The sequence below is a fragment of the Durio zibethinus genome, chromosome 15 (assembly GCF_047325235.1).
Source record: "Durio zibethinus cultivar Kanyao isolate XHJ-2024 chromosome 15, ASM4732523v1, whole genome shotgun sequence".
Lineage (NCBI taxonomy): Eukaryota > Viridiplantae > Streptophyta > Magnoliopsida > Malvales > Malvaceae > Durio > Durio zibethinus.
Window position 1 is genome coordinate 16,779,134 of NC_143176.1, and position 11,875 is coordinate 16,791,008.

Here is an 11,875-nt window from a genome sequence, read left to right on the forward strand (position 1 = left end):
ATATTATGGATTGAATTAAATTTTATTTTTAGATTCTTAATTTTAATAATCAAAATTTAATCTTGACAACATTATCTACCAAAAAAAAAAAAAAAGATAGATCCACATGCATTGATCACGGTTTCTTACTTAGGTGACCAAACTCAAGTGTTACACAGCATTAAAAGGAAAACACCCAAAAGTTTGATAGCCATTTTTAGGATATCTTGAACTAGCAGACTTGTTGCATATCAATGTAAATAGAATAATTTTGACTCATTTTTTCGGATGCAGCTTCATTTATTATTTTAAGACTACAATCTCTTTTATAAAAAGTTGATAAAACATATGTAAAAAATTCCTTCTCTTTGCGCACATGGTAGGAAACCTAATACTATGCTAACCAGGCCTGGCATGACATAGGAATAAATTTCTTTGCTGAAATTTTGATTCTCAATTCTGGGTTGAGTTCTTTTGCAGGCCAACAACAATGTAGGTCCCATTTCAGTAAATTCCAAAAAGTGTTGTATGATTTGATTCTTTTTATGCTGTTTCTTATTTTGTTTTTCATAATAAAGAATAGGTGCTTAGAATTTTTGAGATTATGAACTTTAACGGGCTTGTTTTCATGTTTATCTTCACAACATCGTGTACTGCTACTATACTTCCAATTTTTTTTTTTTTTCTGGTATTCCAAGTTGAAAAATATTGCTTTACCAATTGGCATAGAAATGGCTAGAAAACAGCAAAAAAGATTAAAACATGAAAACTATTCATCGATATTTATATGTTTTAATTATAATTCGTATTGATATTTATAAAAAAAAAATTGTAGCATTTATGAGAATTCTATATTAATGAATTTTTTAAAAAACATCGTAATTATTTTAAGTTAATGTTTATAAACTTTCATTAATATAAAATTAAATTTGATAATTTAAAATAGAATATAATTATACGGTAAAAAATGATACTAAAAATATGAATGTGATATGTATTAAAATTTTAACAAAAATTATATATGAATTTAATAAAAATAAAAAAATTTACTTTGTGTTTTTTTATATTATACAAATTTGATAAGTAATTTTTATATAAAATATAATATGAATATATAAATTATTAATATTTTATGCTATATAAATACAAAAATTATAAAATCTACACAAAACAAAAGTTCGATGCAACCAATGAATTAAGAAAAGGAATGAATAACCATAAACAAATGTTACCTCCACATTTTATCTACTACTTTGATATTACAGGTAAGCCAAAAACCCTGTATTTTTGGACAAAAGAAGTGTGTTCTATTAAAGGTTGATTCTTAACCAACCTCAACCGACGCCAACCTACTCAAGGGAGCATCAGATGGTTTTGGTGATCTCTCTTTTCCAACCAAATCACATGCTTCATTTTTCTGCTCACCATCCAACCGCTAACTAGGAACCCCCCTGGCAACTGTAATAGGATCTGGCCTGAAAATGGGGTCCATGGGTTCAATTTTGGTAAGCCTAACTTCAAAAATCAAAGTCCTTTCATGATTTTGGTTCAAACTCTCTTCTTTTTGGGGTTTACAATTCCTTTTTCTTGGATTAAAGTAGAAGCCTAGAATTGGCAACTTAATCACGAACAAAAATCATATGTTTTCTCACCTAATTTGAGAGACTTGATAATTTTATATATAATACAATAATGTTATCATATCATATATATATATCATATATCATATTATATTACAATATATATAAAAAAATCAATAAGATTTGTTTATGTAAATGTCTAAGTGAATAACTTATATTATTGACATATATAATATTTTTAAATAAGTTTATTCAATCAATTATTTAATTTTTAAAAATTTTAAAGTTTCAAAATTTACATTTGTCAAAATTTTTCAAAATATATAAGATGTGTCTTAATTTAAATCTAATAAAATATATCTTCTCATACTTCACTCTTATTCAATTCAAATAGTTTTTAAAGATTAAATATTTAAATCTTAAGAATCATAAAAAATTATATACCGTCTAAATCAATATTCACATAAATTTAAATAAATAAAGTTTGTAATTGAATCATTGTTATTTATCCATTTTTTGTCTTTATTTTCCTATAATTTAAAATAAAAAATATTTTATTTCCAATTTAAAATTACACATATATCTAAATTTATATACTAATCTCTTTTATCTTAATTTAAAATTAAATCTAGATAAACTACATTTTTAAAATTTTAAAATTTTTTAAAATTAAATAATTATCAAATATATTTATAATTTCTTCTCACAATCATTTTTTTTTTTTATAAAAGTTTGACATGGTAAAATTTTAAAATTAAATATAAAAGTCTTCCATGATATATCATATGTGTAAATCTTAATTTTTATATTAAAATAATATATACTTTTAAAAGTATATGTAATTGTGAACAATAAATTAATTTTCTCATTGATATTTGCATATAATTTTACTTTCAAAATTTAAAACTTTCATATTATTTATTTAGATTCTTTCATAATAATTTATATATAAACGGTTTTTGTAATTTGAAACTACAAATTATAAGTGATTATGAATATTTTTATTTATCTATATATAATAAAAATTAGTATAAATTAAAATTTTAAATTATTTAAAATATAATAAAAAACTTTGTGCATGGCATTGATAAAAAAATTAATATAAAAATTATACATAAATTTAATAAACATTAAAAATTAAAAATTATATTTCGTATTTAATATATAAACAAATTATGATATAATATAAAAATAATAAAAAATAATATAATTCAAAATTTTGATAAAATTATATATAAATTTGATAAAACTTAAAAAATATATTTCATATTTAATATATTAACATAAATTAAAATACAATAATTTTTATTAGTTATATATTTAATACAAAATAAATAGAATACTTAAATTATCTCTAAATTGAGATATTATTGTGTAAAGCTTTATCTAAAAGAAAAAGATTTGAATCATGTGGGATGAAATCAGTGATGGAAAAAGTTGCGTACCACAATAATTTTGGGATTTGGTTCCATTTTATAATTATAAAAGTAGTTTTACGTAGCGACAGCACATATTTTTGGTTTCAACATGTGATCAAATACTGCCAAGTGCCAAGAAATCATTTTCTTCCCATCACCCACCATAAAAATTAATGCATAATGACGTTGGTACTTGAGATTTAAAGAAAAAAAATGGAGTAATTAATTTTTATTTTTAATTTTAATAAAAATATTAATCGGATCCATCTAAAGTAGGATTGAATAAGTATATGTTTTTATGGACGTGAAAATAAAAATAAAGAATATTTAAATTTTTATAAAATAGCGAATATATTTTATTTTAATGTAATAAAATAAATTTAATATTTATTCTATCCCATTTTATATGTTTCTTTTGACTTTTTTGTCAAACAAATTAAATTTTGATTATTATTTTGAAAATTATTATATTAAATTAAAAACTTTTATAAATATATTTTGAAAATTTTAAAATTCAAACTTTACAAAATTTATTTTAAAAATTTTAATTTTATGATTTTAATAAAAATGTGATCAAAATTGAATTGATTTGACAAAAAAAATCAACAGAAGACATATGAAATGGGATGTAACGAGCATTATTTTTTTATATTTTATTTATTTTTAATATAAAATGAATAGATATAAGTACGTTTCTCAGGACCAATTTAATGCGCTTCTCGGGGGTTGTACAGTAAAGAGAAAAGAGGGGGGAAAATCAAGGAGGGAAGTAAGTAGAGGCATTAAATTATCTTATCTGATACCGCCAGACACGCCATCATTTATCATCTAACGGAGTTAAGAGTGTTCCTGAAACTACAGCGTAAAGGCGCCATATAACCAAAAAATTTGATTTCTTCTAATATAATTAATTAAAAACAAAATAAAAATGAAAAAAAAGAGAGAAAGAGAGAGTTGTTTGTTTAAAAGCGATGAATGTGGGTTCTTTAATCTCCTCATTATTTCCCAAAGAATCTCTTCTCTTCTCCCTTTATTTACTTTCCTTTTCTTTTCAATATTTTGTATTTAAATATTGTTACTTTTAATATTTAATCGGATTTTATATTTCACTCGCCTCTTTTATCTCTCTCTATTGATCCCTTCAATCCATTTCTCACTCTCCCATTTTTCAGTTTTCCCGAAAAAATCTCGCATTTTCTCACCTGGAGATCCGAAATTAGTATAATGACGTAGTTTTAAGTTTTTTTTATCTCTGTCGTTTTTCTGTTTGGTTGCGGAGAGAATTCAGGGTAAAAGTAACCGGAAAGCAAGCTTGTCAGTAGATTACTCATAGATCTGCTCAGACTAAGCTTAACAGTAATTTTCTTCTCTTTCTTCCTCATTTTCCTGCATTCTATGTAGCCGAACGGAAAATCAATCAATTTGTTTTTCACATTGTCATTTACTTGAAAATCTGCTAACACGTAGCCCGTTTTGTTGCAGTAACTCATCTTTTCACATAACTTGTTCTTCTAGAGATTATTAAAATTTGCTTATAGTTTAATTTTTAATCTTTCTTTATTGCATTGCTATATAAATCTTTCTTGAATGCTAGAATACTCAAATTCTAGCAGTTAGTGAAAATTTTGAGTAGATCAGGTTTGCATCTGGATTTTTTTTTATAATTTTAATTTTATATGTTGTTTCTATTACTATTACAATTTTGAAATGTAAATGTTTATGGCTTTTGGTATTTTTTGTGTTTGTAGATTAGTTGGATTTTTGGAAATGAGTTGGAATCCATACATGGAAGTTCAATACATCAACAGTAGCTACCCTTATAATAGCGCTGGGAGCTTTATGGAATATTTCGAAGGTCTTACTTATCAACATGTCAATTTCATTTTCGATGGTGCTTCCCATGTTCAGGTACCATTTATTATCAAAATTGTGTCTTTTGAATTTACTGAAATGATTTCCTTTAAGGTCTATGCATGTTCGAGAATAATCAGTTGAAACCTATGCCCATTTTTTGGAAAGTTGATTGTAATTGATCCATTGGTGTGTTGAGGTATCTGTTTCTTAGCTTGCAAGAATGTGTGTCTCTGGGACTGGGAGTGTTTGAAGGATTTGGTTCATATCTTTTGCATGTATATTAGATGCTTTATTGTAAATGAATTGCTGCAATTTGTCACAGCCAAAAATGGATTTTCTGTCTGCAGGAGAGTGTGTACCCATCGATGACTACGAGCTTTTACAAGTTTGGATTATCTGATTCTGGAAATACTTCATATTATGACCATGGTCATAGTTACGAGGTGAGTAACTATGAACTAGGCGTTGATGAATATAGAAGGGCATCAGAGAATTCCTCATCAACGAGCAATGAACAGACTGCAGCAATAAATATGGAATATGAAGGAAATGCAAATGCAACCTCAGGTGAAAACCCAGTAGATTGTAAGTTTTCAGTTCTGTTTTGGTGTTTAGTTTCAAATTTGTTTTTGAAGTTATCAAATGTAATGATAAGAAGGTTTATGGTGATGTCTAAATTGTGACATGTTGAAATTTACAATTAGGCCAAACATTATGTCAATCACATGTTTCAACATGGTTAAACTGTTAAAATACCCTTAATAAATCACTAATAACTAGCTCTTTCCATCTCAAGATTGCTTGTGCTAACTAGTGTTGGATAATATGATGAATTAAATTTCTCCATAGGACTTTAATTTTCTATTATGATCAATGAATTGTCAAATTGTTTCACAACTTTGTGCTTTTCCCTAGTTTTTATGATTGGATGCCTTGGTTTCTAAGAATCAAGTTCTTGACTCCCAGATTACCCAGCTTCTCTGTTTTGGTGGATTTTAAACTTTAAACCACTAATGATTGAAGACAAAATTGAGAATTCAGTGACCTTCATGGTTAGTTTGTGTTTATATTTCCTTTGATCCTAAAAAAAGGGCCCAGTCTAGGAGATACAAAATTTTCAAAGCTATCCAAAAAGTTCGTTTTTCCTTGGTGATAGTTTTTGACTTTTTGCCAAGATGGACAATATAGAGTTGGCTGTCTTTTACTTTTGAGGTGTCATTTCCTCCTTTTTGATCATGAAGTAGAATGTATTCTTCTGTATCACCAGGCTGGTCTTAAAGTGATCATCAAACCTGTAATACAGCAATAACTGAGAGTTCTCAATCGCAATAACATTGGTTTACTGGTTTCTCATCCCCCTCCCTAATGCTTCTTCAGGATCCTTCTTTAATATTTTTTCCTAGTACAAAAACCGACTTACAATGTTCTCATGAGATGTGTTTTTCCTACCTGGAGGAGTTGCTGGGTTCAGCTGGTCAACTTCTTAGCTAGTATGGTTTTTAGACTAGCTGTGTTAGAATCTTGCAATACAACAGTGGTCCTGGTCCTGACTAGCACGTGCTGTATCACTGAGAAACCATGACTAAGACCTGGTCCACAACCACTCAAGCAGTCAAGTCTTATTATGTTCTCAAGCAAGTTCCTTGCCTTCATTCCCTACAGAGAGACAATTACTTTGCCACATATAGCAAGACTGATCTTGACTTGTGTCTGCTGTAGAAAAATCAAGACTAATTGACTTGAAGTTCTCAAGCCTCATCCAATTGAAATTTGAGCTTGTTTACTAAAGCTTGAATCTTGAATTTTGAGCTTTTGTTGCAATCTGAGTTCAAATACCTCTAAGTTTGGTATAGCATGGCTTTCACGCCAGCCTAGCTAACTTAATCGGTGCATCAACAGAAACAACAGCTACTTATGAGTATGCTCTCAAGTGCATGTCTTTTGCCATGAGGTGCATAGTTGTTCAAAAAATTGATTGACCAAGATGAAGTTATGTGGCTTACTTGAATTAGTTTGTATGATTTGTTAAAACAGAAGTTGGTTTTGTGGTACTTTATTAATATAAAAATTCTCTAATTATGTAAATTAATCACAAAATTCACTATCATTAGTTGGATGGCACCTATTCTTACTTAAAACAATATTTATCTGGGATTTTTTGAAAAATTTTCCCCAATCCAATGCCCTTTTTTTTTTTTTTTTTTGACTTTATAGGTCCACGGAGACAACATAATGCTCATGATTACCAGGTCTCTCTCTCTCTCTCTCTCTCTCTCTCTCTCATTTTCTTTGTTGAACACGTGCATAACTCTCTCACACACACATTGTATGGATTTTCATACCTATATATGTTAGTAGATTATTTGCATCAGCATCTTATTGTGATTTGAATCTTCTAAGTTTTTATGCTGTCTACATGTTGAGGAGTGTAAATGCTTTTTGAAGAATAAATATTAAATGCTTAAGAGTTATGGAGGCTTATATCCTAATGTTTTCAGTTTCATGGTTCAAAAATTAAATTTTGCAAAACTTTGTTAAAATATGCAGGCCATTTGGCAAGATGGCGTTGATCCTGACAACATGACTTATGAGGTTAGATACAAAATTTCCTAATTTTTTTCTTGCTTAATAGTTGTATCATTTCTTAAGTTTTTCTTGGTAGAATTTCAATTAACTCTTATTTTTAATTTGGTACAATTCTTATTTTGATAAAAAGACAAAAATATAATGAAGTTATTGGCCAAATGTTTATTGAGATGCATTTGAAGATTAAAACCATGGCTGCAAGACCCATTAAAAAGTTATTTAGCTTTGTTGTTTTATTTGATCTTTCTATTTCTTTTTTTTAAAAAAATATATTGTGGTTAAGACAGGCTTTGGATAACTTGACTTTTAAGACATGAGATAGATTTACTGAAATGTTGAATTAACTATGTTGATAATGCCTTTTATTAAGATAGACTATGAAGAAGTAGGTGATTAGGTTTGGAAGAATTAAGTTCAGATTGAGAAAAGAATGGGTTGTGATTTGATTGCCATGTCATTGTGGCACCTATGAAACAGGATGGAGTCAGAAGTCATTCTCCCTGTTTTAGTTGTTTGGGTTGGTGGATTCATGACAGGCAGTATATATATTTTGGGGTATAGAACATATATTGATTTTTTTTGGGGGTGGAGGGAGGCGAGGGATGAGGGTGCTAACATATTTTCAAAAACGTTTCAATTAATAGTAAATAAAGATCTATGACTATTGCCTTTTGAATGCTTATAACATCTGATAGATGCAGTTTAAATTTGAATATTAGACATTAATTTATGCAAAAGATACATTGAACCTCTTAATTTAGCTTTGAGAAAAAATTTCTTATCTATTGCAAACATTTCAATTAATAATAAATAATGATCAACCAACATATTGATTTGAAAAGCACTCAGCTGCAGAACTGCTTTTATATGGTAAGAGAATTTTTTTCACTGATGAATTCTTTAGAAATTACAGGAAAAAGATTTCATACTGTGCTCTCAGTAGAGCAGTGGTAACTTAAATTAGAAAAAGGAGAAAATAAGTTAACTCGTATATGGTTATTGTTATTGGTAAACATTAGCCAGATATAAAGTATTGGAATCACTTGACATCCTTTAAGTTCAATCAATTCTGTAGAAGGTTGGAATCCTGTCTGCTCATTATTTTTTTAAAATTTAATAGACACCTTTTTTTCCTAGTTGTCCCTGACTGACTGTGCTTCTGAGCAAAGGATTTTCTTCCCTCCAAAGGGCCTAATTTTGATCCCTTGAATTCAAAATTTCTGGCATTATTTCAAAGTCCAGCTAGAATTACTGCATTAGTTGTCTAGGCAACATGCTACTTGTTTTAAGCCCTCCCCCCCCTCTTTTGGTTGTGCTCACTTAGAGACAGACAAGGAAGCTGTCAGGATGAGAGAAATAGCTTAAGGCCTGCTGTTCTAGCTGAAATTGTTGCTTAATTTTAAAGGGTTAAAACGCTGTAGTTGAATCATTGTATCTTTTACAGTAATTCAGCAGCAAACATCCTTTGTAAGTCAATTCCTATTGGTTTTATTGAAAACAACAAATTAATATTGAATAAAACTTTATTCAGTGATTTTCATACATATTTCAGACAATTTTGGTTATGTATTTGTGAATTTTTTTTTCTTGTTCTTTGTTTTGATCAATCATTGCTGTTTGTATTTATCACTGTAGGAATTACTTGAATTAGGGGAGACTGTTGGAACTCAAAGTCGAGGTCTCTCCCAAGAACTTATTTCTTTGCTCCCAGTTTCAAAATACAAGTGCAGCTTATTCTCAAGAAAGAAATCAAGGAATGAGAGGTACAGTGCGTGGTTCTACCTTTTTTCTCTGTCAAATTTGATTTCCTGTCACTGCTGGTCATGTTCGTCGACAGATTTTAAATTGTAATACACAACCCTAGTTTTTCTTTGTGGTCTTTTTGATGTATAATTTTGCTGGCTTGCAAGGTCTTGTTTGCATTTACTATAAATCTATGCAGATTTAAGATGTGTCCTTGGTTTCATCTTTCCATGAACCAACTCTCTCTGCCATTTTTTTTTATTGTATAATTGTTGATTCTTGTAAAAAGGCTTCAAATTGAACGTGTTTATCTATTAGCAGTTATTCTTATATAGAGCATTGAGAAGCTTGTAAATGGTTGGGTGATTACAAAAAGTGATTTATTTGCTAGAGATAATGCCTTGAGAGTGTCTCTGAGTGTATATGCTTTCAAGAATAAACATCAAAACCAATCTAAACTCTCAAGTTGAAAGAGGTAAATAATTGGACACATTAGATTATTTGTTCTATTAACAGTTAAGACCAACTAGGAAACTAGTAAGACATTCTGGTCAGCAGACTTCAGTAGGGAGATTTGATGTATGAGTAGCAAATTCTTTAAGGCAGCCTTTAATGCCATTGTACAGAAACCTAGTAATACTAGGATGTATAGGTAGGTTCATGCCCTGTAATCTATTGATCATTGGGATTGTAGTCTTGAGTCAAGTCTTTCCACTTTCATCTTGACGGAAAAGTCCATTTACTTAATGGGGTTGTATTAAATCTGAAATGTGTTAATATATTAAAATTAATAGTGGGCATATAGATGTATAAATGTAGATAAATGGTCTGCCATTGGCAACCTCGGCAATAATAATAGTATTTTATGGAATCCCGCTTAGAATTACGTTGTAAAAGGTTATAATGAGTCAGTGAAAAGGAAAGATAATAATTTGGTAGCCTTTTTGTCACGGTCTTAGTGAAGAGCCATGAATCTCATATCGGTTGTGTACTAGAGTTGATTTTGGGATATAAGTGTTCATACCACATTCAATTTTTGAGGTGTTTTTTTGTGAGACAAAATCATGAGGTAAAGGGAGTTGAAACGGACAATACCTTACAAGTTGGTGTGAATTGTAATAGTTAGGCTGATCTGAGACGCGGAAAAGGCCATCTTTGTGTTCTAAAGCCACACGAGCCTGGAGCTTAAGTCTCGCATTGTGACAAGTGGTATCAGAGCCAACTCTGGGGTACTAGCAATATACCACCGAGGACCGTGGGCCTTCGTTGGAGTGGGGAGGATGTCATGGCCCTAGTGAGGAGTCATGAATCCTACATCAGCTATGTACTAGAGTTGGTCTTAGAATATAAATATTCACATCACCTTCAAGTTGTGAAGTGCCTTTTGTGAGACAAAACCATGAGGCCAAGTGGGCTGAAGTGGACAATACCTCACAAGTTGATGTGAACAGTGATATATGCTGATTTGGGATGTGGAAGAGGTCATCCCCGTGTCCTAGAGTCCTAGAATCCTGTGAGCTTGAAGCTTAAGTCTCGGCCCATGATACTTTCACCATGCACAGGTTTGCAATTTTTTTTTTTTTCAGAAATAATTCAGAAGGTCCGTTCTTTAGGGCTGTGGTATGCCAAACATCTAATGTCATTTGCCTTCTGAGCAGTGGATCACTGATAGTGATAGGACTGTCCACGGTGTGCATAATTCATTCTAAAATCTTCAAAATAAAGCCAGGATTGTGGATAATGCCATTGTCTTGGTTTTGTGAATGATATGCATGTCTGGCACATCGATCATATACCTGAAATTTGCAGCTTATTTTAATTTGGATTTTCCTCCCTCTCTTTCTCTCTAGACCAAGACATTGTGCTGGTGAATCTTATTATGACTATTATTATTTTGGACTAGATGTGTAATTTGCCAGATGGAATATAAAAGAGGTGAGAGGCAGATTACCCTGCCATGCAAACATGTCTACCACTCTGGATGTGGCAACCGATGGCTTAGCATCAACAAGGTAAGTCACTGAAATTTTCTTTTCTTACGTTTTTTCCTGATTGAATTTGTAACATATAATGTCCAAAAAGAAAAAAGAAACTTTAAAAGCATTTATCTTTATTTTCTTAGGCAGCATTTTAGAAGCCGCTGACTGCAGTTTTATTTCTCCAGGCTTGCCCCATTTGTTACACTGAGGTGTTCGGTGATGGATCAAAGCGTTGACAAATAATCAGGATCGAACATAAAGAAAATATTCATATGCTTTATTTTGTTTTTTTTGGCTTGAGTTTGGGTATTTTCCCCTAATACGAAGATGTTTTATTTCGATCCTTTCCAACAGGAGAGTTCATTAGCTTTTGCAATAAATGAAAGGTATGAACATGGTAGAAAAATGGATATGTTAACTAGAAAGGCTGGAGATTGTATAGAGTTTTCAATGATGTTTTTAGTCTTCTTCCAATTGTTTTGTCTTTACTTTTTTGAAATTATCACACTTTTAAGAAGCTAGCCAGTTAATCTCAAGACAAATAAGCTAATGAAGCTCCAAGTCTCATCCTGGGAGAAGGATGCTGAATGACAATCTTTTAAAATCTTAAATTTGTTTAGTTTGATAATTTCGCATATATATACTAGGAAGCCAGCATTTTTTTTAAATATATGGACTAGCTGAACATTTATATTTCAATTTCATTTTACCCCTATCAATTGAGGTTAGGGTAAAC

General features: G+C 30.1%; 1 protein-coding gene across 2 annotated transcripts; it reads left to right on the forward strand.

Moving 5' to 3' along the window:
• The first annotated feature begins 3,689 nt into the window (after positions 1 to 3,689).
• LOC111302399 (E3 ubiquitin-protein ligase BIG BROTHER-like) lies at positions 3,690 to 11,613 on the forward strand. 2 transcript variants are annotated; one of them, XM_022898324.2, is made up of 8 exons: positions 3,690 to 4,333; positions 4,726 to 4,885; positions 5,179 to 5,416; positions 7,046 to 7,080; positions 7,379 to 7,423; positions 9,053 to 9,180; positions 11,064 to 11,172; positions 11,325 to 11,613. In XM_022898324.2, exons 2-8 carry the CDS (start codon positions 4,745 to 4,747, stop codon positions 11,373 to 11,375), a joined length of 747 nt encoding a protein of 248 aa, XP_022754059.2. In that variant the 5' UTR covers positions 3,690 to 4,333; positions 4,726 to 4,744; the 3' UTR covers positions 11,376 to 11,613. The 2 variants fall into 2 exon arrangements, with proteins under 2 accessions (XP_022754059.2, XP_022754060.2); XM_022898325.2 differs by having other exon boundaries at positions 4,004 to 4,333; positions 5,179 to 5,398.
• Positions 11,614 to 11,875: the final 262 nt, after the last annotated feature.

Excerpts from the sequence above, each read along its gene's own strand:
- LOC111302399 (XM_022898324.2), top strand. The coding sequence starts at position 4,745 with ATGAGTTGGAATCCATACATGGAAGTTCAATACATCAACAGTAGCTAC. Across the intron at positions 7,081-7,378 it reads ATAATGCTCATGATTACCAG|GCCATTTGGCAAGATGGCGT; the intron begins GTCTCTCTCTCT and ends TAAAATATGCAG. Across the intron at positions 9,181-11,063 it reads AAGAAATCAAGGAATGAGAG|ATGTGTAATTTGCCAGATGG; the intron begins GTACAGTGCGTG and ends ATTTTGGACTAG.